Below are 27,979 nucleotides of genomic sequence, written 5' to 3' on the forward strand. Positions count from 1 at the left end.
AATTTAAGAGCTGTTGATCTTAGTGCTGCCTGGTATAAAACAATACAAGTGCAGGAAAAAAGAAATGCTCAGTCCACTAATTGAGACAAGCTTTTGCTGAGATTAAAAACCCCTTTCCCCAATAATTTAATCGCCTTCCCATCCTCAATTTCAAGGTCACACCAAGGTTAGTCACAGCAGCCTGTTTATGAAGCGCACCATCAAAATCTAACTGCACAGCTGTAAAAACAGCTATAATATAAGCTGTGTCCAAGTGCCAGGATTAAAACCCCTGTGAATAGGTTTGCTAGGCATTCAGGCTGCTCCTGCCTTGGCTGCGTCAGGAGCCTCAATCTTCCCCAAGAGCTTATATAACATAAAAGAGCGTATTGTCAAATTCTATTTAGATTTGATTTTATTATAAACACAGATTAATATAGGTATAAAAACATAGGCTCAATTAAATATTTATTTTGTTTTTTATTGAAGTATATTTGATTATTTATTTATTTATCTATTTGGCCACACCATGTGGCATGTGGGATCTTAGTTCCCCAGCCAGAGATCGAACCCCTGTCCCCTGCATTGGGAGCGCGGAGTCTTAACCACTGGACTGCCAGGGAAGTCACAGGATCAGACAGTTAACTTTTTTTTGATTCATGTCACTTACCCTCTAATATTCGGCATTTATTTTGGGGGCATAAATCCTACAGCAGAATAGGAGAAGGGCCCCAAATTACTATGAATTATCTACCAAGTGATGATTTTCTCAAAAATAATTGAGTTGCTGATATTGACACCTCATAAAGATGACAGTACGTGGCTTACAGACTTAGGTATATTTGCAAAAGAAAATAGTTTCTACTAATAAATATGCTAACTTGACGTTTAGTCCATAATTCTGTAGCGCTTCGCTAGCCAAATACCCACTAGCTAAACGTAAATGAAACCTTGCTTCTATCAATATTGTGAAAGTTTGCCTATCTCTTTATTTTCTCCTATGGGCTTTGGGCTAATATTTTGAATACAGATCTTTAATACTTGGATTAACATGTATAAAATATAGTTTATTTAAGTTATCAACCTATTTGTCATTTGATTGTACAAATTGACTAGGAAGGAATGAAATTGCATCTATGCAAATGTCAAGGTTCACCAATTTCATCTGAGTATATAATTCAGAACTTTGAAATTCAGATTTATCAAAAATGTAAAGCATTGATTATCAAGGCCTAAATCCCATTTTGAAGCCAAACCTCAGTTTTGGTCAGTGTCCACTGAAAATTCGTTTTCGTGCTGGCGGATGTGTGTGGGTTGTGGGTTGGTCTTGGAAACAGTTTCTCGTGCTTGTGCATCTCATTGCCACAGCAACCAGCACTCTTCGGTGCTTCACTCACCACACACAGGACATGCACAAGGAACAGTGCTGTCCTTTGAAATAGCATTGTTGGAAACACCAGGGACAAACAGGAGGAACACCACTTCCGCAGGAAACATGCATCTGGCCACAGTTCATCTCACTCTGTAGCTTCCAGGGGTGTGCACCAACATTCAGTCATTCACAGTTGGAGAGGAGGAAAAAGAGGCGTGGAGAGAAAGGAAAATGAGTGAAAATGAAACCTGTGCTTTCATTTCATTCTCTCCAAGGGCTGTCTTATTCCCCTCCCCCGCCCCCTAATATTTTTCTTAGTTGCAGGGAGATTTACATTTAACACAGACTTAAGCAATCTATCTTGGAATTATTTTCTGTGTGAATTTCTTATACTGGCAGTAAGTAAGCTACAGTTGTTGGTTTCAAACATTTCTGGGAAGAAAATGAATCAGATTAGGAGTATCACATTTTATCTTCTGGATTCCCTTGTGCCCTTGCCATTGAGTGGTAGGAACCAGTCAAAAGATACGTTAGTTTAGTTGTTGGACAGAGAGGTACGGCAACACAGAGACCTGTGTTTCCTTCTTCCACTGTTGCGATTTATGTCCCCCTGGAAGTTGCACTGTTAGCTAATAGCACGCTTTTTCCACTCTCCTGCCCGGCTCATCATTTCATCCTCCCAACCCTACTACTGCTGTTGGTTTATGACCATGACCTCCTGCCAACCTACCAGCCTTCGATCCTTCAGTTCCGACAGGTCTCACACCCTGAGCCATGCCTCATACCTGAGGGACAGTGCCATGATTGACGACACGGTTGTGATCCCCAGTCACCAGGTATGTGACTTTTTGCCTTCACATTTCTGCTTTCTGGAGAGCTTTTTAGCATTATCTGATGCCGGAAATGTCCAGAGGAAGTTTTTTAATCTAAAAAAAAATTGTCTTAATTCAGTTGCTAATCTAGGATAAGGGATTTAAGAGTTTTTCTAAAACATAAAAAATGTTTGCTGCATTTTTCAGTGAGCAGAGTTTTTCTAAAATAGCATCCTGCTTGTTTCTTCAGCTATACTGGATTCTTCCGTGTGGACATGATATATAAAACTCAATTCCTTTATAAAATCTCTATTAAAGGAAAATGTAAGGTAGGATGCATTTGAGGTATAAGATGAAAGGTACAGGTTAAAATATGTCTCTCTATATTTAAAATTGTTTTCTATTAGAAAAGATGTAGAATTTGTTATGGAATATTTTCATTTTAGATATAATTTTATCAGCTTTGGCTGGATATAGGAAGGAGATGAACACCTACTCTTTTCAAAGACAATTACAGAAATGTGATCCTATATCAGTAATATAATTTAAATGGGAATGCATTATAAAGATACATTTTAAATGCCTTGGTCTTCTATCATAGTTTTAAATGAACGTTTTTCCAGGTAATACCACTTTCCTGTAATGCCATTTTTTTTTAAGTTCATTATATTTTAATTTAATTGAAGGAACGTCTTTTTATTAAATCCAGTGTTCTTTGTGTTTAGGTGTCAACTCTAGCCAAGGAGGCAGAAAGGAATTCTTATCGTCTAAGCTGGGGCACTGAGAACTTAGACAACGTGGCTCTTTCTTCCAGCCCTATTCATTCAGGGTAAGTAAATCAATATTATGCATCCAGATCAAGAGGTAAAAAGAGATGAGTGAAAATAACAGCTTTGTCCAGTAGCTTTAGCTGATGGCTAGCTTACAGGGGAAGTGACCTTTTTTAAAACTTGTCACTGCTTTATCCACCATGGATTCTATCCACACAAACAAACCAGCAAAAAGCGTTGAATTCAGCATAGAAGAACTGACCATTGTTTTAAAATAAGTCGTAGAATTGCGTCAAACAGCTTGCTAACTAACCAGAGTATACCAGTGGCCTCCTTACTGTTCACGTTTTTGTCTTTAAGATGGCCTTGAAAAGAGGGGCAAGATCATTTGCTTTTTTGAAAGTTCTATTTACTAAGATTAACTGACTAGTTTAATAAATGCCTTTGCTTATGTATTAATGCATTTAAAATAATGTTTACAGAAGTGTGAGTCATACAGATGTATAGAGGAGTTCACAAGCTGTTTGAAGTAGGGATGTTCTAAAAAGGAAAATTTGAAAGCAACCAGTCAGGTTCTCAGTTATCTTTTACAAGTCATCCAGATAATATATATGCCACTACTTAAGAACTGCTGCCTATTTATATTAACTCATTAAAAAGTAGGGCTTTAAAAAAAAAAAAAAAAAAAAAAAAAAAGTAGGGCTTTGAGTTAGTAATTTTAAACATTCTTAAAGACGTTCTTAAGTTATAAGAATTCAATTATGTGGAATATAAATTCCTTAAGGAGTTTTAAATTGTAAAGTCTTCATGATTGCTTTTTTCCTTACATTTTAATGGTGTCAAGTTGTATAGTAATTTCATAATTACATATAAACTTTTAAGATGTTTTTATTTAATCACTTTTAATCCCTGCTCATATTTTATCTAACTAAATATAATATTTTGATTTAAATTATTATCCCAAACTCCCTTTCCATAATCCCCAGCACTATTTTTAGTAGATCCTTTCTTGTTCTGATTATTCTAAAATATTCTCCTTTCAGGAAAGCATTCTAAGATATTGTAGTTAAAAATGTTGTACTTCTTAGCCTGATCTTCCGTTAAAGGCTCGGAGAATGAATGTAAAATTAGTTATTGAAAATAATCATAATACTCTTCTTTGTTAAATAAGTAAAAGCTAGTTCTTGATGCAAGTGTTATTCAAGGGAATAAAAACGAATTAAACCTCATCCAAATTTACTTACATATTTTTAAGCATAAAATAATTAAAATCTGACAGCTGTAAATTATTCAAAAAGCATAACATTGCATTCTGCTACTAAGTTTTTCAACAATGATGGGAAGAAAAAAAAAAAAGAAAATTGGACCTAGGGTGTTGATGGATAATAGTTCAGAATCTAGAAACCATAATCTAGTATTTGAAGCCCATACCCAGCCTACAAAGTGACGAGATGATTTTAAGCAAAATGTAATTAACTATTAGCAACCAAATTTATAAAAGAGTCAAAGTGTTATGGTGATATTTCAATTTCCAAAATAATTTACTTTAAAAAAGGAATTTCTTAAAGAAGTCTTAACTACCGAAGGGCAGTAAAATACTCAGATGAAGTACATCAATATACATACCAATAGTATAAAACTAGATACATGGATAAGTAATTAGAATTGATTACTTATGATGAAACAAGAGTATCCAGTGGTTAACGTTTAATCACTCATTAAAATAAGGATCTTTAAAATCTTGGTCTCTAATAAATGAGTTTTTCTGTGAACCTCACACCTGATCACTGATGCTAATCCTCAGCTCTGGATTAGCATTAGGTGTACATTGGTATCACCTGGGAGCTTTAAAAAATACTGATGCCTAGGCCCCAACTCAAATCAATTACATCACAGTCTCTGTCACTGGGGCCTTGGCACTGGTATTTCCTACAAGTACCAATAGAGCAGATATATATATCTTATACAAACTGTTAGAAAGGAGCAAAATTGCCTAAAAAAAGTGTGACTTTAAGGATGACTTAGGTAATTAACATATGACTAGTTACTTCAAATATTTTTTATCCTTTCCATTTACTTAAGTATTTGTTCTTCACACACTGTTGAATTCTACAATGTATCAAATCTTGTGCCAGGCACTAAGGAAAATAGATGAGTAAAACCTAGCCACTCCCTTTAAGAAACACACCTATGTGTTGTTATTTGAACTTGGAAGACAATCTCTGGAAGAGAGAGAACATGATGGTTAAGAGTGTGTTTGGAATCAGATCAATCAGAATTCAGATCCTGGCCCTGACACTCAATATGTGACACTGGGCAAGTTGTATAAAATATATAAGTTTCAGTTTACTTACCTATAAGATGAACGTTATATTATGAATTCCATAGTGGAGCTTTAAGGATTAGATGCTTCTTAAGTAGTTAGTATTTTACCTAGAAAGAATAAGTACTCAATAGATTATAGCCATTAGTATTTATACAATCCCCATACACATTTTCCACATCTTTAGCAAATTCCAAATCAGTGAAACAAAATGTATTCTGAATCCTCTAAATGACAATAGCCAATGTGGTACAGTTCATAATGGCAGTGTTTGACTTATTATTTTTAATCAGGTAATCTATCATAAAGTTGTGTCTCTACTATAGTATTTGAATGAACACAGTGCAAAAGATGACTCTAAGAGGATGGGTAGTTACCACTGAAAACTCAATGATTCTGAGGGTGATGGTATTTGAAAGCTACCATGATATGAATGTATATGAATAACATTCATAATCTATCCTGTAACAATGACATGTAATTTTATTCATTATACACCAGATTCCTGTGTAATAGTTTTTATATAGTTTTCAAGGAACTGAGTTTCTCTTTAATTAATTGGGTGAATTCCTAAGCCACTTCAAAATCTGCCCAAAATGTAAGAAAAAAAATTTTTTTGATAGAAGGGATAATAAAGTTAACTTTTATATGCATATGCCACTAATTTGATGTATAATGTTCTATTAGATTAGATAAAGGGATTTTAGATTAATGGAAGACACAGCTTCTACCAATAAGCACTATTAGTGATTTTCTTTTACTTCTACTGTTTCCAATGACTAATGTCTGTCACTATAGGAGAATAGGTATCAGTGATTAAAAAATCTGTTCTGACCAATAGATACAGCCAATAGCTAGCAAAAGAAAGGCTGACAGTAATATTTTTGTTGTTGTTCTTGAAGAAGTTGCCTTACTGATTCACAGTCTAACCAACAATTATTATTTTTAGTATCCCAGTCATAATCACATCCAACACAAGGTTGGACAAGAATTTGAATTTTACAGTTCTTCCCTATTTCATAAGTGCTAATGAATCAACAGATGTAAGGCACAAGTTCCTAGTGAGAGCTAGTTTTGTGACTCATTTGAAATATTATTATTTCAAAAGTCTTTATTTTTATATTTTATTTTGATTGTTTCTAATAACAACCAAGTGCCAACAAATAAATGTCAATTCATGATGTTATACTATAAGATATGATAACTAGAAGTCAATAAGAAAGTAATCTTTTAAAGGACTTCTTTTTCATAAAAACATGTTGAAGATGGTTCTGCTGTGAACCTAAAACTACTCTAAAAAATATAGTCTATTTAAAAAAAAAATGTAAAGATGTTAGCTCAAATAGTGGAAGGTGATATTTGAAACTCAAGGAAGTTAAAGCTGTTTCTCATTTGAAAATGTTAATATTTATCTAAGTATATATAGTAGTTAATTTAGCTGTTAGTGTATTTCAAACACTCTTTTTTTTAAAGGTACATGAAGGTAAATTCTTCTGGATGAAGAAAATTATGTTATAAGTAGCAAAACAACTGTTTTGTAAGGCTAGGTTTCTGGTCCAAAGGATTTGTATATCATCAGGTGTTGAAAACCCAAGTGGACTCTGTGAAAAACGTATGGAGTGTTTTGAGGAAGAGCAGACTCAGGTAGAAGAGGAGTGAAAGGCAGGACTGTAAAGTGGGATTCAACAATATGACCAGCGAGGAAGACAGCAATCCCCGAAACAGGGAGTGAAAGTCTTGAAAAAATCACTAAGATTTTGTTTGCATAGTTTTTGTTACTTACTAGTAGGTAATTAATGTTACCTACTCTGCCTTATAGTTTACGCTATTGTGTGTCATTGGAGCTATTTTTCAAATTGTGCCTTTTCTGTTTGCATTTCTTCTGTAGGAGCCCAAAAGGTCATTACCATTATTTTGAAAGTATGAAAGAAAAGCTTTGGAGGCAAAACTATGTCCATCAAATCGAAAACTTTGTAACTCTCGTTATAATGCCCTTCGATGCTTTGTAGCTTCTTGGACATTTAGATTTTAAGTGCCCACGTAAGCCAGAATTGAATAAGGCTACAAATCCATGTCCAGGGATTTTATAATATCCCAGTTCCCTAACCTGGGAGTTGCTACAGAGCCCCCGTACCTGGCTCTTCTCTCAGCATTTGCATAGAGCTGTATCTCATTTGTATTTCCATCTTTTTTTCAATGAATATGGTATTGGTATATAAATAATATATCTCAGTTGAAAGTCACTTCTGATTTCCTTCTTTATATTTCACGTTATCCATTCCTTCTCTGTGCTAAAGTATCTATTCTGTTGCAGCCGCACCTCTCCATGTCTTGATCGTGACAACAGCAGGTGAACTTCTGCATAATTCTTTCTCTGAACATGTTGCCTCTTCCTCTCCTCCTTTTGTCATTTCCTTCTGCATATACCCTGCCTCAGGATGCTTTAGTGTGACCATACCTAGCCAGAGAGAGAGAGAGAGAGAGAGTGCGAGGGAGAATAATGTGTTTTCTCCAAATCATGGCCATATGGTAAAGAGAAAGTGGGTATTTCTTATTTTGTTGGAAATTAGGTGGGGTTGTACCAAAATGAATGTAGACCTAAAGTGAGAGCCTGTCTTGGTCATGGGTCTCCATATCTCAGCTTCTTTTGTGAGAACAAGTGCTACATAGAGCTGGAAAATGCTATTCCAGCAATTATGCAAATTGGTTGAGCTATTTTCAAGTTATAGTAAAGGTTATGATTTTAAGTGTCACTTAGCAGAGTTTTTTTTTAAACTATATTCTAGGTGAACCAAGGGCTGAAAGTTTATTAATAGTGCATTTGCTTGCTAGTACTACTTTAAATGCAGCCTTTTGATATTTTACAAATTGTGCTATAGAATGATTCCAGTGTTCTAAAAAATCCATTATTATTCTATTTTATTTTAATAAAGTTATTTTTAAAGGTTCTTATCAAACTGCTGATTATTGTATTTAATTTTACAGTCACCCATCATGATACTAAAGATGGTCTACAAATAAAACAGTTTTCAACTTTGAAAAATTTACATCCATTCTTTTACTTTTTTCTGAAATACACACTAAATATTATGTTTCCATACATGAACATAGTGAGTGATAAATACTCTTTTGGTGATTTTAACAAGTTTGAGACACTTTTTTCAAAGCCGTTTTTCATCAGTTTTTCAGTTCATGGAATTTCAAAGATTGGGAAGGAATTAAGGAAATTATAGAGGAGAAAGAGCTCATGATATGGTTTTCTCATAGTACCCCAGAAATCAGATTTAAGTTAAGGCCCTCTTGCTATGTTTATGGGGATCACTGAAGCACCCTGATGACATTTTTTCCCCTATTTTCAATCAATAACTAACTGAATGCTGCAGTCTCCTCCCCGTCCCCACCCCATAGTCCTGGATGAATTAAAAGTAAACCTAAGGATTCATAACTTTTGGGGTGGAGGATATAGTCCTCAAAAGTGCAGAATCATTGTTTTCTGCTACCTCCTCTGAAGCATGTACCTGTGTAGCTAATCAACTACGTATTCCTAGGCAAGTCATCTGCATAATAATGGTGGATTGCTTTTGCTTTTATTCCTTTTAAATTGTGATAACATCGTATCTCACAATTTAGAAAACTTCAATAAGAGTTTCTACTTTGCATGATTGTTGAATTTCATTTGGAGAGTAAGATATACAATTAAAGCCGAGTATGTTACGTGATGTTTTTTGTCTGTACAGTCTGAAGTCAATGTTTAGTGCAGTATGTGTATACATTTTCTGCAAAACTGCTCCTTGACTGTTTTAACCATACAGCAAAAATAGTGTATATTTCATTCAGGAGTAGCAGTTTATTTTCCAAATAGGAATGCTTCCAGAACATCTGAAATGGAATATTCAAATAGGTTGCCTACCCTAGTTAGAATTAGAACACCAGAAGGCCACCTTAGAGTTTAAGAATTTAATGTCTCTCATGTTATGGATGAGAAAACTGAAACCTAAAGATGTTAAGTGACTTGCCCGAGGTTACAGCAATAATTCAAGACAGGGATACATCTCTTGATAGATCAGAGTTGGATCCAGGAAAGAGCATGGTACTTGCTGCATTATCTTGTGCTCTGTGATAATAGTATTTTTATATCTTCTTTGAATAGTACAGTTCATAAACCAATGAAAACTCCATATTAAACTGCTTTAGCAAAGTTCCGGGTTCATTGCAGGTATTTAATAAACGTTAGTTTCTCTGTTTATTTTTTAGGTATTATATTATACTATAATTTTTAAGACAGTCAAAATATATAAAATCCTATGGGTGCCAGGAAAGGAAAATGATGGGAACAAGCATTTATTGAATTCTATGTGCTTTACCCGCACATGATTTCATCCTCACCCTGCCCTTAAGTGGTGGTATGATTATCCTTCATTGACAGATGAGGCTTTAGTCAGTGCTCGCAAACGGTGGAGCTGAGCTTTAATCCATATATGATACCTCTGTGCATACTTAATTACATGTTTTTACTTCAACTCCTTTCATCTCCAACTGTTTATAGGCATTATCTTGTCCCATTTTTAATCTGAAAATATGAGAAAATCATATTTACTTAATCAAACCTAGCATGTGAACTGATTCATCTCATGATTCCCTCCTTTCCAACCTTTCACTTTTTCCTATGGTACCAAAAAAAGTAAACGGTCTCTTATAATCTGCTTTTTGCTTTTTTGAAATTGTGTTTTTTTTAATAACTTTATTTCATTTATTTATTTTTGACTGCTTTGGGTCTTGGTTGCTGCGCGAGGGCTTTCTCTAGTTGTGGCGAGCGGGGGCTACTCTTCATAGTGGTGCATGGGCTTCTCATTGCGGTGGCTTCTCTCGTTGAGGAGCATGGGCTCTAGGCACGCGGGGTTCAGTAATTGTGGCACGCGGGCTCTGTAGTTGTGGCTCGCAGGCTCTGGAGCGCAGGCTCAGTAGTTGTGGCGCACGGGCTTAGTTGCTTCACGGCATGTGGGACCTTCCCAGATCAGGGCTCGAACCCGTGTCCCCTGCATTGACAGGCAGATTCTTAACCACTGTGCCATCAGGGACATCCCTTGAAATTGTTTTATACATCACAAAATAACTGTCCACTAATTCTACTACCTATCCAAATAGTGACACCTTTTGAATCTGATCTTTTTAAATGAAAATGCTCAAATGCTAACCCAATTTTATATTACAAACTATTGGGATTAATGATTAGCATGTTGACTTTTATCTAAAAGATTTTTTATCAGCACTAGATATAAACTTGAATCATTATTTCTCTTATTCCCTCTTATTTGAAGAAAAGACTTCTTTTAGTATACAATTCTACATAGTCAGCTTTTTAATTAGTTGTTTATTCCGCAGTTACATTATTTGAGTCTGATTGGCTTAGGGTGTTTTCTTGCTAAATTTGTAAACATTTTTGTTCATTTTTACTATCTTCTCACAACTTACCACTTTCACTCTTCCATTCATTCACTATTCAACAATTATTTATTAACTACCTACTATGTGCTCTATTTACATTGTGCTAGGCACTGGGGGGACACAGGAAGAAATATGGAGAACAAGGTCATTGCCATTGTGGCACTAATATGGCTCCTATATATGGTTTAATTCATTTCTCATTGACCAGGAAAGTAAGTGATTCTGAGTAAGTGAAACCATCATGTGACATTTGGGGCTTAGACTGTGAGCATCTTGGCAGCAGCAACTACGTCTTTACTTTCTGTATTCTCACTCAGTTCCTAGCAGGGCACCTGGCATTTACTAGGAGAGTAACAAATTGTTGCATGAAAAGGGGTGTGGAAATTATGGAGTAAATGAGAACAAAAGAGAATTTTAAAAGGATCAGTCAATGACACAAAATCAGAGAAAGTCATCAAACATATAGTTACTTTAACATTGTTACAGCCAAGAACATAGCTACTTCAATTCATTCCTTAGAGCAGCGGTCTCTAACGTTTTTGGCACCAGGGACCAGTTTCATGGAAGACAGTTTTTCCACAGACAGTGGTCAGGGGGATGGTTTTGGGATGATTCAAGTGCATTACATTTATTGTGCCCTTTATTTCTATTATTATTACATTGTAATATATAATGGAATAATTACACAACTCACCATAATGCTGACAGGAGGCGGAGCTCAGGCAGTAATGCAAGCGATGGGGAGCGGCTGTAAATACAGATGAAGCTTCACTCATTTGCCCGCCGCTCACCTCCTGCTGTGCAGCCTCGTTCCTAACAAGCCATGGACAGATACCGGTTCATGGCCCAGGGGTTGGGGACCCCTGCCTTAGAGAATGCACCTCTAGAAGATATTCTAAATGGAGATGTTATATAGGCCATAAGCCGTCACTGGAATAAACATAGTGGAAATATAACAGCATGTAACATGAAATAGGAAATTCCCTAAATGGCTTCAAATGGTACAAATAGTATTGAAGATTGATAATATTAAGCAGATGTATTACAGTTCCTTACTAGTTTGAGTCCCTGTTCTTCACCAGTGCTGCTAGTATTCAAAAGATGAAACAAAATCAGAGAAAGTAGAGAAAGTCAGAAACGTAGCAATGAGTTTGGAACAGCACTGGTTGAAACTTAAGTCACTTTTTTCTAGTTTTTATAAAAATCAACATAAATATCATAGTCAAAAGAAAATAGTAAAATGGAAAAGAAACCTTTATAGTCATCTAGAAGCGTTACCAGTTCTCTCATTCTTTTGAGCAATAGTGCATTTTAAAAAGCAAATAGAAAATAAATTTTTTTAACATCTTTATTGGAGTATAATTGCTTTACAATGGCGTGTTAGTTTCTGCTTTATAACAAAGTGAATCAGTTATACATATGCATATGTTCCCATATCTCTTCCCTCTTGCATCTCCCTCCCTCCCACTCTCCCTATCCCACCCCTCTAGGTGGTCACAAAGCACCGAGCTGATCTCCCTGTGCTATGCAGCTGCTTCCCACTAGCTATCTATTTTACGTTTGGTAGTGTATATATGTCCATGCCATTCTCTCACTTTGTCACAGCTTACCCTTCCCCCTCCCCATATCCTCAAGTCCATTCTCTAGTAGGTCTGTGTCTTTATTCCGGTCTTACCCCTAGGTTCTTCATGACCCTTTTTTTTTTTTTCTTCTTAGATTCCATATATATGTGTTAGCATATGGTATTTGTTTTTCTCTTTCTGACTTACTTCACTCTGTATGACAGACTCTAGGTCCATCCACCTCACTACAAATATCTCAATTTCGTTTCTTTTTATGGCTGAGTAATATTCCATTGTATATATGTGCCACATCTTCTTTATCCATTCATCTGTTGATGGACACGTAGGTTGCTTCCATGTCCTGGCTATTGTAAATAGAGCTGCAATGAACATTTTGGTACATGACTCTTTATGAATTATGGTTTTCTCAGGATATATGCCCAGTAGTGGGATTGCTGGGTTGTATGGTAGTTCTATTTTTAGTTTTTTAAGGAACCTGCATACTGTTCTCCATAGTGGCTGTATCAATTTACATTCCCACCAACAGTGCAAGAGTGTTCCCTTTTCTCCACACCCTCTCCAGCATTTATTGTTTCTAGATTTTTTGATGATGGCCATTCTGACTGGTGTGAGATGATATCTCATTGTAGTTTTGATTTGCATTTCTCTAATGATTAATGATGTTGAGCATTCTTTCATGTGTTTGTTGGCAATCTGTATATCTTCTTTGGAGAAATGTCTATTTAGGTCTTCTGCCCATTTTTGGATTGGGTTGTTTGTTTTTTTGTGATTGAGCTGCATGAGCTCCTTGTAAATCTTGGAGATTAATCCTTTGTCAGTTGCTTCATTTGCAAATATTTTCTCCCATTCTGAGGGTTGTCTTTTGGTCCTGTTTATGGTTTCCTTTGGTGTGCAAAAGCTTTTAAGTTTCATTAGGTCCCATTTGTTTATTTTTGTTTTTATTTCCATTTCTCTAGGAGGTGGGTCAAAAAGGATCTTGCTGTGATTTATGTCATAGAGTGTTCTGCCTATGTTTTCCTCTAAGAGTTTGATAGTGTCTGGCCTTACATTTAGGTCTTTAATCCATTTTGAGTTTATTTTTGTGTATGGTGTTAGGGAGTGCTCTAATTTCATGCTTTTACATGTACCTGTCCAATTTTCCCAGCACCACTTATTGAAGAGGCTGTCTTTTCTCCACTGTATATTCTTGCCTCCTTTATCAAAGATAAGGTGACCATATGTGTGTGGGTTTATCTCTGGGCTTTCTATCCTGTTCCATTGATCTGTATTTCTGTTTTTGTGCCAGTACCATACTGTCTTGATTACTGTAGCTTTGTAGTATAGTCTGAAGTCAGGGAGCCTGATTCCTCCAGCTCCATTTTTCGTTCTCAAGATTGCTTTGGCTATTCGGGATCTTTTGTGTTTCCATACAAATTGTGAAATTTTTTGTTCTAGTTCTGTGAAAAATGCCAGTGGTAGTTTGATAGGGATTGCCTTGAATCTGTAGATTGCTTTGGGTAGTAGAGTCATTTTCACAATGTTGATTCTTCCAATCCAAGAACATGGTATATCTCTCCATCCATTTGTATCATCTTTAATTTCTTTCATTAGTGTCTTATAATTTTCTGTACACAGGTCTTTTGTCTCCTTAGGTAGGTTTATTCCTAGATATTTTATTCTTTTTGTGGCAGTGGTAAATGGGAGTGTTTTCTTAATTTCACTTTCAGGTTTTTCATCATTAGTGTATAGCAATGCCAGACATTTCTGTGCATTAACTTTGTATCCTGCTACTTTATGAAATTCATTGATTAGCTCTAGTAGTTTTCTGGTAGCATCTTTAGGATTCTCTGTGTATCGTATCATGTCGTCTGCAAACAGTGAACTTCTTTTCGGATTTGGATTCCTTTTATTTCTTTTTCTTCTCTGATTGCTGTGGCTAAAACTTCCAAAACTATGTTGAATAATAGTGGTGAGAGTGGGCAACCTTGTCTTGTTCCTGATCTTAGTGGAAATGGTTTCAGTTTTTCACCATTGAGGACGATGTTGGCTGTGGGTTTGTCATATATGGCCTTTACTGTGTTGAGCAAAGTTCCCTCTATGCCTACTTTCTGCAGGGTTTTTATCATAAATGGGTGTTGAATTTTGTCGAAAGCTTTCTCTGCATCTATTGAGATGATCATATGGCTTTTCTCCTTCAATTTTTTAATATGGTGTATCACATTGATTGATTTGCGTATATTGAAGAATCCTTGCATTCCTGGAATAAACCCCACTTGATCATAGTGTATGATCCTTTTCATGTGCTATTGGATTCTGTTTGCTAGTATTTTTTGAGGATTTTTGCATCTATGTTCATCAGTGATATTGGCCTGTAGTTTTATTTCTTTGTGACATCTTTGTCTGGTTTTGGTATCACGGTGATGGTGGCCTCATAGAATGAGATTGGGAGTGTTCCTCCCTCTGCTATATTTTGGAAGAGTTTGAGAAGGATAGGTGTTAGCTGTTCTCTAAATGTTTGATAGAATTCGCCTGTGAAGCCATCTGGTCCTGGGCTTTTGTTTGTTGGAAGGTTTTTAATCACAGTTTCAATTTCAGTGCTTGTGATTGGTCTGTTCATATTTTCTATTTCTTCCTGGTTCAGTCTTGGCAGGTTGTGCATTTCTAAGAATTTGTCCATTTCTTCCAGGTTGTCCATTTTATTGGCATAGAGTTGCTTGTAGTAATCTCTCATGATCCTTTGTATTTCTGCAGTGTCAGTTGTTACTTCTCCTTTTTCATTTCTAATTCTATTGATTTGAGTCTTCTCCCTTTTTCTCTTGATGAGTCTGGCTAATGGTTTATCAACTTTGTTTATCTTCTCCAAGAACCAGCTTTTAGTTTTATTGATCTTTGCTATCGTTTCCTTCATTTCTTTTTCATTTATTTCTGATCTGATCTTTATGATTTCTTTCCTTCTGCTAACTTTGGGGTTTTTTGGTTCTTCTTTCTCTAATTGCTTTAGGTGCAAGGTTAGGTTGTTTATTTGAGATGTTTCCTGTTTCTTAAGGTAGGATTGTATTGCTATAAACTTCCCTCTTAGAACTGCTTTTGCTGCATCCCATAGGTTTTGGGTCATCCTGTCTCCATTGTCATTTGTTTCTAGGTATTTTTTGATTTCCTCTTTGATTTCTTCAGTGATCACTTGGTTATTAAGTAGTTTATTGTTTAGCCTCCATGTATTTATATTTTTGACAGATCTTTTCCTGTAATTGATATCTAGTCTCATAGCACTGTGGTCGGAAAAGATACTTGATACGATTTCAATTTTCTTAAATTTACCAAGGCTTGATTTGTGACCCAAGATATGATCTATCCTGAAGAATGTTCCATGAGCACTTGAGAAAAATGTGTATTCTGTTGTTTTTGGATGGAATGTCCTATAAATATCAATTAAGTCCATCTTGTTTAATGTATCATTTAAAGCTTTTGCTTCCTTATTTATTTTCATTTTGGATGATCTGTCCATTGGTGAAAGTGGGGTGTTAAAGTCCCCTACTATGATTGTGTTACTGTCGATTTCCCCTTTTATGGCTGTTTGTATTTGCCTTATGTATGGAGGTGCTCCTATGTTGGGTGCATAAATATTTACAATTGTTATATCTTCTTCTTGGATCGATCCCTTGATCTTTATGTAGTGTCCTTCTTTGTCTCTTGTAATAGTCTTTGTTTTAAAGTTTATTTTGTCTGATATGAGAATTGCTGCTCCAACTTTCTTTTGATTTCCATTTACATGGAGTATCTTTTTCCATCCCCTCACTTTCAGTCTGTATGTGTCCCTAGGTCTGAAGTGGGTCTTTTGTAAACAGCATATATACGGGTCTTGTTTTTGTATCCGTTCAGCCAGTCTGTGTCTTTTGGTGGGAGCATTTAATCCATTTACATTTAAGGTAATTATCGATATGTATGTTCCTGTTCCCATTTTCTGAATTGTTTTGGGTTTGTTATTGTAGGTCTTTTCCTTCTCATGTGTTTCTTGCCTAGAGAACTTTCTTTAGCGTTTGTCATAAAGCTGGTTTGGTGGTGCTGAACTCTCTCAGCTTTTGCTTGTGTGTAAAGGTTTTAATTTCTCCATCAAATCTGAATGAGATCCTTGCTGGGTAGAGTAATCTTGGTTGTAGGTTTTTTTTCTCCTTCATCACTTTAAATATGTCCTGCCACTCCCTTCTGGCTTGCAGAGTTTCTGCTGAAAGATCAGCTGTTAACCTAATGGGGATTCCCTTGTGTGTTATTTGTTGTTTTTCCCTTGCTGCTTTTAATATGTTTTCTTTGTATTTAATTTTTGATAGTTTGATTAATATGTGTCTTGGTGTGTTTCTCCTTGGATTTATCGTGTATGGGACTCTCTGTGCTTCCTGGACTTGATTAACTATTTCCTTTCCCATATTAGGAAAGTTTTCAACTATAATCTCTTCAAATATTTTCTCAGTCCCTTTCTTTTTCTCTTCTTCTTCTGGGACCCCTATAATTCGAACGTTGGTGCATTTAATGTTGTCCCAGAGGTCTCTGAGGCTGTCCTCAGTTCTTTTCATTCTTTTTTCTTTATTCTGCTCTGCGGTAGTTATTTCCACTATTTTATCTTCCAGGTCACTTATCCGTTCTTTTGCCTCAGTTATTCTGCTATTGATCCCTTCTAGAGTATTTTTAATTTCATTTATTGTGTTGTTCATCATTGCTTGTTTGCTCTTTAGTTCTTCTAGGTCCTTGTTAAATGTTTCTTGCATTTTGTCTATTCTATTTCCAAGATTTTGGATCATCTTTACTATCATTATTCTGAATTCTTTTTCAGGTAGACTGCCTATTTCCTCTTCATTTGTTAGGACTGGTGGGTTTTTACCTTGCTCTTTCATCTGCTGTGTGTTTTTCTGTCTTCTCATTTTGCTTATCTTACTGTGTTTGGGGTCTCCTTTTCTCAGGCTGCTGGTTCATAGTTCCCGTTGTTTTTGGTGTCTGTCCCCAGTGGCTAAGGTTGCTTCAGTGGGTTGTGTAGGCTTCCTATTGGAGGGGACTAGTGCCTGTGGTCTTGTGGATCAGGCTGGGTCTTGTCTTTCTGGTGAGCAGGTCCACGTCTGGTGGTGTGTTTTGGGGTGTCTGTGGCCTTATTATGATTTTAGGCAGCCTCTCTGCTAATGGGTGGGGTTGTGTTCCTGTCTTGCTAGTTGTTTGGCATAGGGTGTCCAGCACTGTAGTTTACTGGTCATTGAGTGAAGCTGGGTCTTGGTGTTGAGATGGAGATCTCTGGGAGATTTTCACCATTTGATATTATGTGGAGCTGGAAGGTCTCTTGTGGACCAGTGTCCTGAATAGTTGGCTCTCCCACCTCAGGGGCACAGCACTGACTACTGGCTGGAGCACCAGGAGCCTTTCATCCACACGGCTCAGAATAAAAGGGAGAAAATATAGAAGGAAAGAAAGAAAGAGGATAAAATAAAATAAAATAAAGATAAAATAGAATAAAGTTATTAAAATAAAAAATAATTATTAAGAAAAAATTTTTTTAAAAAGTAAAAAAAAAACAAAAACAAAAATGGGCGGATATAACCCTAGGACAAATGGTGAAAGCAAAGCTATACAGACAAAATCTCCCACAGAAGCATACACATACACACTCACAAAAAGAGGAAAAGGAGAAAAAATAATATATCTTGCTGCCAAAGTCCACCTCCTCACTTTGGGATGATTCGTTGTCTATTCAGGTATTCCACAGATGCAGGGTACATCAAGTTGATTGTGGAGATTTAATCCGCTGCTCCTGAGGCTGCTGGGAGAGATTTCCCTTTCTCTGTTCACACAGCTCCCGAGGTTCAGTTTTGGATTTGGCCCCACCTCTGCGTGTAGGTCGCCTGAGGGCATCTGCTCTTCGCTCAAACAGGACGGGGTTAAAGGAACAGCTGATTCGGGGGCTCTGGCTCACTCAGGCCGGGAGGAGGGAGGGGTACGGATGTGGGGCAAGCCTGCAGCGGCAGAGGCCGGCGTGACGTTGCAGCAGCGTGAGGCGTGCCGTGCGTTCTCCCGGGGAAGTTGTCCCTGGATCACGGGCCCCTGGCAGTGACGGGCTGCACAGGCTCCCGGGAAGGGAGGTGTGGAGAGTGACCTGTGCTCACACACAGGCTTCTTGGTGGCGGCAGCAGCAGCCTTAGCATCCCATGCCTGTCTCTGGGGTCCGCGCTGATAGCCGCGGCTTGCGCCAATCTCTGGAGCTCCTTTAAGCGGCGCTCTTAATCCCATCTCCTCGCACACCAGGAAACAAAGAGGGAAGAAGAGGGGACCTCTTCGGCAGGTCCAGACTTTTTCCCGGACTCCCTCCCGGCTAGCTGTGGCGCACTAGACCCCTTCAGGCTGTGTTCACGCAGCCAACCCCAGTCCTCTCCCTGGGATCTGACCTCCGAAGCCCAAGCCTCAGCTCCCAGCCCCCGCCCGCCCTGGCGGGCGAGCAGACAGGCCTCTCGGGCTCATGAGTGCTGGTCGGCACCGATCCTCCGTGAGATCCTCTGTGCAGGCATCTCTCCACTTTGCCCTCCGCACCCCTGTTGCTGCGCTCTCCTCCGTGGCTCTGAAGCTTCCCCCCTCTGCCACCCGCCGTCTCCTCCCGTGAAGGGGCTTCCTAGTGTGTGGAAACCTTTCCTCCTTCACAGCGCCCTCCCACTGGTGCAGGTCCCGTCCCTATTCTTTTGTCTCTGTTTTTTCTTGTTTCTTTTGCACTTCCCAGGTATGTGGGGAGTTTCTTGCCTTTTGGGAGGTCTGAGTTCTTCTGCCAGCGTTCAGTGAGTGTTCTATAGGAGCAGTTCCACGTGTAGATGTATTTCTGATGTATCTGTGGGGAGGAAGGTGATCTCCGCATCTTACTCTTCTGCCATCTTCTCCGACTCCCCCGAAAATAATTTTTTAAGAATTCCTACTTAGTGGGTGGCCTGGTGGCCCGGTGGTGAGCAGGGCGCAAGGGCCGAGGCTGTGGTTTTGTCCTAGGCTCACCTGGCTGAGGTTCGTGAGAAGGCCCGGAGGCGAACTTGATGAGGAGCCCCGCAACCTGCGCCCTGGTGAAGATCAACCCGGCCACAACCGGCCAGGAGCCGGCTCTCTGTCAAAATGGCAGGGCCGGAGCTGCTGCTCGACTCCAACATCTGCCTCTGGGTGGCCCTGCCCATCGTTATCATCACCTTCTTCATGGGCATGGTTTGCCACTACATGTCCATCCTGCTGCAGAGTGACAAGAAGCTCACCCAGGAACAAGTCTCTGACAGTCAAGTCCTAATTCGAAGCAGAGTCCTCAGCGAAAATGAAAATACATTCCCAAGCAGTCTTTCCTGACACGAAAATATTACTTCAACAACTAAAAGGATGTTTGTGCCTCCTTCTCCTATGACTGATCCCATTATGCTCACCAACATGATGAAAGGCAATGTCACAAATGTCCTCCCTATGATTCTTATTGGTTGATGGATCAACATGACATTTTCAGGCTTCGTCATAACCAGGGTCCTGTTTCCACTGACCCTCTGTTTTAAGCCTATGCTACAGCAAGAAATTGAACTACTCACATTAGATGCCTCCTGGGTGAGTTCTGCATCCTGGTATTTCCTCAGTGTCTTTGGGCTTTGGAGCATTTACTCTGTGATTTTGGGCCAAGATAATGCTGCTGACCGGTCACGGATAATGCAGGAACAGATGACTGGAGCAGCCATGGCCATGCCCGCAGACACCGACAAAGCTTTTAAGACAGAGTGGGAAGCTTTGGAGCTGACGGACCACCAGTGGGCACTAGATGGTGTCAGAAAGGAGCTCATGACCAAAGACCTCCACTTCGAAGCCATGTTCAAAAAGGAATTACAGACCTCTATTTTTTGAAGACGAAGCAGTGGTTAGCTGTGTCAGGAACTCGGAGTAGCGCTTAACCTTGTAACTTTTGTTTGAGCTGGAGCCTCTTGGAATAAAAAGGGGGATGCATGAGCCAGCGGGTGTGCAGCAAGGATTGTTCTTGTCTGAGCCGGGTTCCCCTTTATGTTTGAGACCAGAGGAAACATGAAGAGTGTGTGCTGGGTGACTTGCCCAGAAACAGCTATTTTTGAAATATTTTAAGTTTTCCTTCTGGTGACTCTAGTAATAAAAGTAAGAGAGAGGGGGGAGCTCAAGCTAGTGATAATATATAAAACTTAGCAAAAATTCAGAAATTTCAGAAAAAGTGTTGTCAGTTAAACCTAATTATTATGTACAGTCATTCTGAATTCTAAACCACAGTGAACTCCTGTTTTCTTGGGATCCAAAGAAAAAAGAATTCCTACTTAAACGCTAGTAATAAGAAGAGCAGCCAACATTTTCTCATTGTGATTTGATAAAGACCAGAAATATCCACACTTCAGGATTTAACTGTTGATTATACTCCCCAGTTTGTGTCCCATACTAAAAACTTAGAGGACTGGGTATGAATTGGTAGGTCTAGACCGGCTCCTGCATATGGGAAGAAGTGTGTCGCCTCTTCTCATGGTCTCATCCTGCACGACCTGCTTCAGACAGGCACTCTGGGCTCCTTCACATCCATTTGTATTACTAGCAACAGGGGTTCTGTGTAATAGCATGCTTAATGGGTTGTGTTCTGCTATGAAGAGGATGCTAAGGTATTTTTCCTTCACTTATCTAAAAATAACATAAATGTATTGTGTTTCTATCCCATAACTTACTTTGATGATACACCTTTGAAATGTTTTACATGTTGTCATTCATGCAATATCTAGGTGTGATGAATCTGGTATAGTTCTGTGCTGGTTAAGCTATCAGTAGATCCATAATACACCTATATGGTGCTTTCCTCGTTCTGTTTTGGTATAAAAAGCTTGCAAATGTAAGAATTGGGAAAGACAGTAATGTTATTTGTGTAAGGGTGTGCACACTGTGTGTGTCTTTGTGTATATGTGTATGATCATCAGATTGCCTGATTTAATTTTTCATCCTTGACCAAATGCGTGCTTCCAAGTCTTTAATGAGTGTTACACTAACATAGTGAGAAGAACTCAAACTAAGCTGCAGAAACAGCCCAAAGGAAACAACTTCAAAGCTAAGACAAACCCTTTCTCTTGGTACACTTAAAATAAACAAACCAAGTCACCTTGGATCATTAGTCCCCTATTTACAAGTAATTAGCTTGGCAAAAAAGGAGCAAAAATAATAGAGATGCCTTTACATTTCTAAATTACTACCTATGACTTTCCATATTCAATTTATTATAATTTGGGGAAAATCATGATACACAGATATCCTCCATTAGCATGAGCCCAGGTTTTCCCACTTCAAAACCCAGAATAGAGGGTATTTATCATCTTTGTTTCCTATCTACCCCTTCAATTAGAATGGTATAGCAGAGAGATTTCTACGTAAGAAGTGAAAAAGTGCATTTTAACCAGTAAATTGGTTCTATCCAAAACATTTGATTATTTTGCTTTTCCTCTTTTTCTTAGAATGTAATGAGTTAAAAACCTGCATCCTGGGTAAGACGATGTTGGAGCAGGATGCATGTACATGGGTTTGATCTTGGGAGAAGGCCTGTGAATTTTTTTAAGTCATAGAATTATACTAAAATGATCTGGACAAGATGTAATTTTTAAAAGTCAAGTTGAGTTTACTTAGAAAAGCTGCAATTTAGTCTTTCCTCTCTGCTCTATCCTTATATTATTTCAAAATATGGATTTTTCAGGACACACATAGAAGGAAGCAAACGTATTTGCATTTATAACAAAAGGAAACTCATCAGTATTCTTTATGTAATTTCATTCTACTTTCTAAGTCAATTGGATATATTTTTAATTTACAATTTATATTTAATATTACCATTATCAAAAATATCAGAACTCTTCTTTAGTTACAGATCAAAAAATACAAAAATTAAAACAACAACCAAACTAAAATAAAGGCATCGGTATAAAGTAAAATAACTTTTAAGGACAAATTTTTGGCCACCATGCATATAAATAAAAGAGAGATGTTTTAAGAACAGAGCATTATGGAAAAAAAAAATAACTTGACAAAGCTTGTTTATCTGCCATTGATATTTCTCAACACATCTAATTTTCTATTTTAATTTTTAGTTTCCTGGTTAGTTTTATGGTGGACGCCCGAGGTGGTGCTATGCGAGGATGCAGACACAATGGGCTCCGCATCATCATTCCGCCTCGGAAATGTACTGCCCCAACACGAGTCACCTGCCGACTGGTCAAACGCCATAGACTGGCGACAATGCCTCCAATGGTGGAAGGAGAAGGCCTGGCCAGTCGCCTGATTGAAGTCGGACCTTCGGGTGCTCAGTTCCTTGGGTAAGGGTTTCTGATAAACCTCCCACTTAGTCACCGATGAGCTTGTGTCCTCCACATGAAATCACTAGGATGGAATGGAAAAAGGTACGTCAAAACATTTTGAAAGAAGATTGGCCCCTATGAAATTTTTTTAAGAATTGGAAGTAATGCCTCAATGCTTGACTCCACTTAAATGCCTCTTATTTTAAGGCATTAATGGGTTAAACATTCAGGTTAACTATTACTCTTTCTCTTTGAATGTGATAGTACATGCTAGACTCCCAATATGAATAGTCATCTTTTTGGTCGATAGTAGGAATTTTTTTAATCTGAGATTTAAGTGATGAAGTCATAGAGAAAAAAATACAGTTGGCCCTTGAACAATGCAGGGGTTAGAGGTGCTGACCCTCCACACAGTCGAAACTTTGCATACACCTTAGAGTCGGCCCGTGTGGTTCTGTAATATTTACTATTGAAAAAAATCAGGGCATAAGTGGACCTGCCTAGTCGTTCAAAGGTCAACTGTACTAGTCTATTCCAAACATAAAGTCTTGTATAGTTACAAAACAGAATCATTATCTTAACTTTGGAGAGCAGTGTTCTTTATAGAACATCCAAAAATTTAGTCTATGTGATTTGTCTTTTCTGTTGTCAAAATTGCTACCTTGAGTCTTATAATTATACTGGCATTTTATTTAGGCATAGTGTTCATTAAGAGGGCCAAATCAAGAATAACTTTCACCATGCTCATTTTAGCAATTTTGAGCAGAAATAAACATTTCTTCTTTCTTCTGTTTGTTTGTATGGCTGCTATTATATTAAGTGGTATCTCAGTATGCCAAGAAGTGAGTAGCTACTGCTGAAAACTGACAAAACGATGAAGTTTTGGAGGGGGACAAGTTTCAAAATATTTTGAAACAAATCAATTGTATTTAAGTCTCATCATATCAACTCTTTGTGCTCAAAAACTGGGAGAAAATCCTATTAATCATGAACTCTTGCTTTGCCAGTGTCATATTGGGGAGAGGATTTCTTGCTTTAGAACTCAGGAAATGTTCTAAAGCCTTGTAATTTGGAGCAAACTGTTAACAGGTTGCTCCAAATTATGTTCACACGTGAAAAGGGGTGTGTCTGTATTTCCCAATTATGGAAACCACCCCCCATGTCCTCCTATCAGACAGACCAGAGATTTAGAAGGAGCCTGTGAAGTTCTGGGTTGCATCAGAAGATGCCATTATGGTTGGAGTAATTCCCCAGTGGTTCCTTTCATTCTGTATGTACCAGGTCCTTTCCCCTCCCTCATGTGCAGGTAGTTGTAGGCTTTTTAATACTCGTCACATCTGTTGAGGAATATCCATGAAAACTTCTGGCCTTGCTATGGAGTCAGAGTTTTTACTATATCCCCAACAGCTCTGTCTTTCCAGTGGAGCATATTTTTTTCTTTTTTGGCTCATGCCCTGGCGGTGAACCTAAGTAGGGACAGATCCGACCCCCACGCTCCCTCCTTCCACGTGCCTCCATTGTACACTCTGGGTCTCTGTTCTTACTCTTTGTGACCAATGGAGGGGGCAGAACCAAATGCAGTGTGAAACCAAACTTCACCCTGTTCATCAGCTGGTGATGCTGGGGTTCTGTGGAAAACAACACCTGAAGCTTACTTATGTTCTTTCCTTCACTGCTGCTTTGGATGTACTCAGTAAACTTCACCTGCCAACGGCTCCTCCCCCACTTAATGAGGGAGAAAGTTTGGTCAGCCGCATCCTTCAGCTGGGGCCTCCTGGAACCAAATTCCTTGGGTAGGAGTGACTTAAAACAAATTGATGGCTGCTGGCCCCCATTCTTCTCTTTCTTCTGCAATATGATTTCTCTTTTTGTCATTGTGCCCATGACATGTCCCTCTCTATGATTTAAATTCTGTATAACCTATCTTTAGTGGACCATTTCTGACCCTTGTGGTATGTGACTTTTATTTTCGAGTGATGTTTTTCTATCTTTTCCCTTAAAGTGCTGTGACCTTCATTTTCGTTTAAAGCATGAGATCTACCTAGTTGTACTATGTGGTAGTTATGATGTGATTATGATAAATTTGGAGTCTGTATCAAAGCAACCTGGACTGAAAAATCAAAAGCCTCTCTAAATTTTGAGAGCGACCTAAAAACAGTAGGGCAGTGCATGTTCTGGATCCTGAATATAATAGGCATTGGACACAAATTGGGCTGCCTGCTGAGGTGCTCAATTAGGGCCACACTGTGTACGCATGCCTATTGTTTTCTTGAATGGAGAAAATATAAGGAAAAAAATCCCATGAGTGCATGTCTTTCTAGTTACCAAGTAGTTGACTTTTCTGACATCTCCTCATTTACAACACATCAAATTACGCAGCATATGAGCCATTTTCCCTCTTAAACCATTTTGTCACTTTGTACCTTGTAGAAAACGTTTTAAGAGATTGGCACACCTCATAGATATGCATATACATTTCTTTTGGTTAAATGTGTTATCCTTACATTTATCAAAGGAGAAGTTCCAGAATGCCACATGCACTCACAGAGAAACATCATTGGCTTAAGGTAGCAGCATGTCCGTGACGATTGGTGCCCCTGAGGTGAAGTGCTAGCTACCGTGGGACCATTTGCTAGCCTCAGGGCTTCAGAGGATGGCCCACTAGGTCTCTGTCCCCAGAAAGAGAAGAATTCCAGGTCACTTTGCAACAGACAGAGTCAAGGTGCTTGTCTCGCTATTGGTTAGCTCCTGTCCACACTGAATGTTCTGCCTTACTGTGTCAGGCCTGTGATCGTGGAGATCCCTCATTTTGCTGCCCTTCGAGGAAAAGAGAGGGAGCTAGTTGTCCTGCGCAGTGAGAATGGGGACAGCTGGAAAGAGCATTACTGCGAATACACTGAAGACGAACTGAATGAAATCCTTAATGGCATGGATGAAGGTACTTCATATTAAAGGTTTTAAAAGAATTCTGAAGCGAAAGCATGATAATGATGCGTTTCTTTATGTCCTACGGGCGTGTGTGTGTGTGTGTGTGTTGCCTAATCCAGCTTGGGTCTGCTCGTCCTTGCACAGTAAAGCCAATCTACTGATCCCAGGTTGTGGTGAAGGAAAGTGCGGTGTTTATTGCAGGTACCAAACAAGGAGTCTGGGTCTTTTGAGCATTAGCTGCCCAGACTCCTTGTTTGGCACCTGCAATAAATGCCACAATTTCCTTCACCGCAACCTGGTGTCAATAGATTGGCTCTACTGCACAAGGGTAAGCAGACCCAAGTTTGGTTTAGTAACTAATGTGTCCCTTTGTTATTTTACCACAGCAAGTATTCCGGTATGTTCCAATGGTGATGCATTGGAGCATACAATATATTTGTCTAGTCTTACTTTTGTTACATTTGGGAAAATAAAATCGTTAATAGTAAATATCTCATTTTAATAAAGAGATACAACCCATCTCTATCTTTAGTGCAAAGTTTTCTAAAACGTGAGATAGAATAGATATTTTTGTTTCATAACAAAACAAACTGATACTGGATAATAAATCCATGATTTTAAAAAATGCCTAACTTGAACGTTTAGATATTTAAGACACTGATAAAAAGTGTTAAGCTTTTCTGTAGGAAAACCTACATATAACCATAACTACTGCATTATAGGATAATATAATTTTTAACTTTTTATTAAGGAGATAGGAAAATTAAGTTCATTCACACTTTATATATAATTTGAACAGGGAGTTAGGGTTGAATTTCATATACAAACCTACACATATAGTTAAGGAACCTATTTTTCATTAGGGCTTTAATCTCTGTAAATCCCAATTCCAGTTTAGGCCATTTAGCCCCATGTTGAAATATCTTAGTTTGACTAGAGGGAGGTGGCTCATTCTTAGGCCTCCTGAGGTTGCACAGAGATGAAGTCTCTCAGTGCTGATAACTGCAGATATGTTGCACTTTATGTAACTACACAAATAGGGCAAGTTCTTTGCCTAAGTGCCAAGAGCCTACCAGAGTTTGCACAGAGGTAGACACACAGCTGTGTGGCTGTTTGTCAAGTTTTATCAGTCTTCCAGGACCACCGGCTGTAGCTTCAGGTATGGCTCATGAATAGTAAAGTGTAGCCTGACAGCAGCTGCTCTAACATTTCTTTCTGCACCCTGCTGAGATTGAATAAGAAGAGAGACGAGGCTTACCCTATCCAAGAGGTGGATGGAAGAGGAAATTATGCCTTCTAGATGTGTAGGTCAGCATCTTCCATGCAAGATGAAAAGATCAGGATTCTTACTGATAAAGCTTGTTCTGTGCAGTATTTAGCTGCTTCTACTCCTTGAAACAATTTCTTTTGCTTGCATTTAGTCTAGGATATTTCCATCTGAAGTATTTACCTGTCATTAACACTGCCATCTTGTCCTTGGATGGGAACCCACTCTTATAACTTTTTACATATGTAAAAGGCTCATTCTAAAACAGAGAATCGGATTTGTATATTTTTATGTTCATTATGTGTGGTAACCTGTTCTTTTATAAGTATAAGCTAGTATTTGCCAATGCATCGATCTTCAATCATGAATGATCAGATCCTGGGACTTCTTACTTTTGCTATCTAGTTATATTCAATAGTTAAGAAAAACATGGTTGCAGTTCATGCCTCTATAAGAATCGTAAATGATTTCTAAAAATGAATAAATTTCCATAATCCCTTAAAATTCAGTGATCCACTTAGTTCAAATTTTCAGCATTTTAAACCAGTCAGATTTATTGTATTGCCCTACATATTTATACTAATACAATTTATAAAGAGCCCAGTATCCCATTCTCCTGATGTTAGATGATCTGTTTGGTAAGTTAATGGTTTCAGGGGAATATTGAAACCCTGAATTTATAGTCACTGATTTTTCTTTTAATATCCACAGTGATTATCTCAGAGACAACCATGCCACTGGAATGAACACACAAACACGAATCTTACCCTTCCAAGACAGATTTTATTCCTGCACTGCTCCCCTGAGAACTGAAAGGGCCGTATTACTTCTTAAAACCACAATAACTGGTTTTTGGGCTAACTTTGAAATTTGCAAAGAAAAGGAGCCCATAACAAATTTCCTCTCCATCATGTTGAGCCGAGAATAGAACAGGTTCATTTTTATTCCAGGTTTGCCCTCAAACCCCCTCATTTACAAAGGCAGCCCTGCAATACCGCATTTAGAACTAGATGCTTTTCTTTCACAGTGCCCTGGAAAGACCTAGTTTCCACAAAGAGAGAAAATGCGCCAGCTAAATGCTGACAGGTCTTCAAAGATTGCAGTCGTTTTTCTGGTGTTGTTAGGATAGCCTTACTTTTTAAATTTTCCTATTATTTAAAAAAGGAAGTGTTTTGTTACAACACCTGTTCACTATTAACTAT

General features: G+C 38.2%; 1 protein-coding gene and 1 pseudogene across 33 annotated transcripts in view; both read left to right on the top strand.

Annotated features, from left to right (window-relative positions):
- The window catches only part of ANK2 (ankyrin 2), a 689,779-nt gene that overhangs the window by 617,252 nt on the left and 44,548 nt on the right, over positions 1-27,979 (top strand). For 20 of the 32 annotated variants that reach the window (XM_082462711.1, XM_082462716.1, XM_082462697.1 and 17 more), the window contains 4 exons: positions 2,085-2,187; positions 2,889-2,992; positions 22,376-22,600; positions 25,366-25,520. In XM_082462711.1, coding sequence (XP_082318837.1) covers positions 2,085-2,187; positions 2,889-2,992; positions 22,376-22,600; positions 25,366-25,520 — 587 coding nt within the window. Of the gene's footprint in view, positions 1-2,084; positions 2,188-2,888; positions 2,993-7,570; positions 7,607-22,375; positions 22,601-24,276; positions 24,376-25,365; positions 25,521-27,979 lie in introns of all 32 variants that reach the window. The other 12 variants (XM_082462713.1, XM_082462700.1, XM_082462721.1 and 9 more) reach the window with 4 other exon arrangements.
- LOC309661319 (ER membrane protein complex subunit 3 pseudogene) lies at positions 18,875-20,571 on the top strand (annotated as a pseudogene). Its single transcript has one exon. The product of its transcript is annotated as an ER membrane protein complex subunit 3 pseudogene (transcript).

Source organism: Balaenoptera physalus (genome assembly GCF_965194825.1).
Source record: "Balaenoptera physalus genome assembly, chromosome: 5".
Taxonomy (NCBI): domain Eukaryota; kingdom Metazoa; phylum Chordata; class Mammalia; order Artiodactyla; family Balaenopteridae; genus Balaenoptera; species Balaenoptera physalus.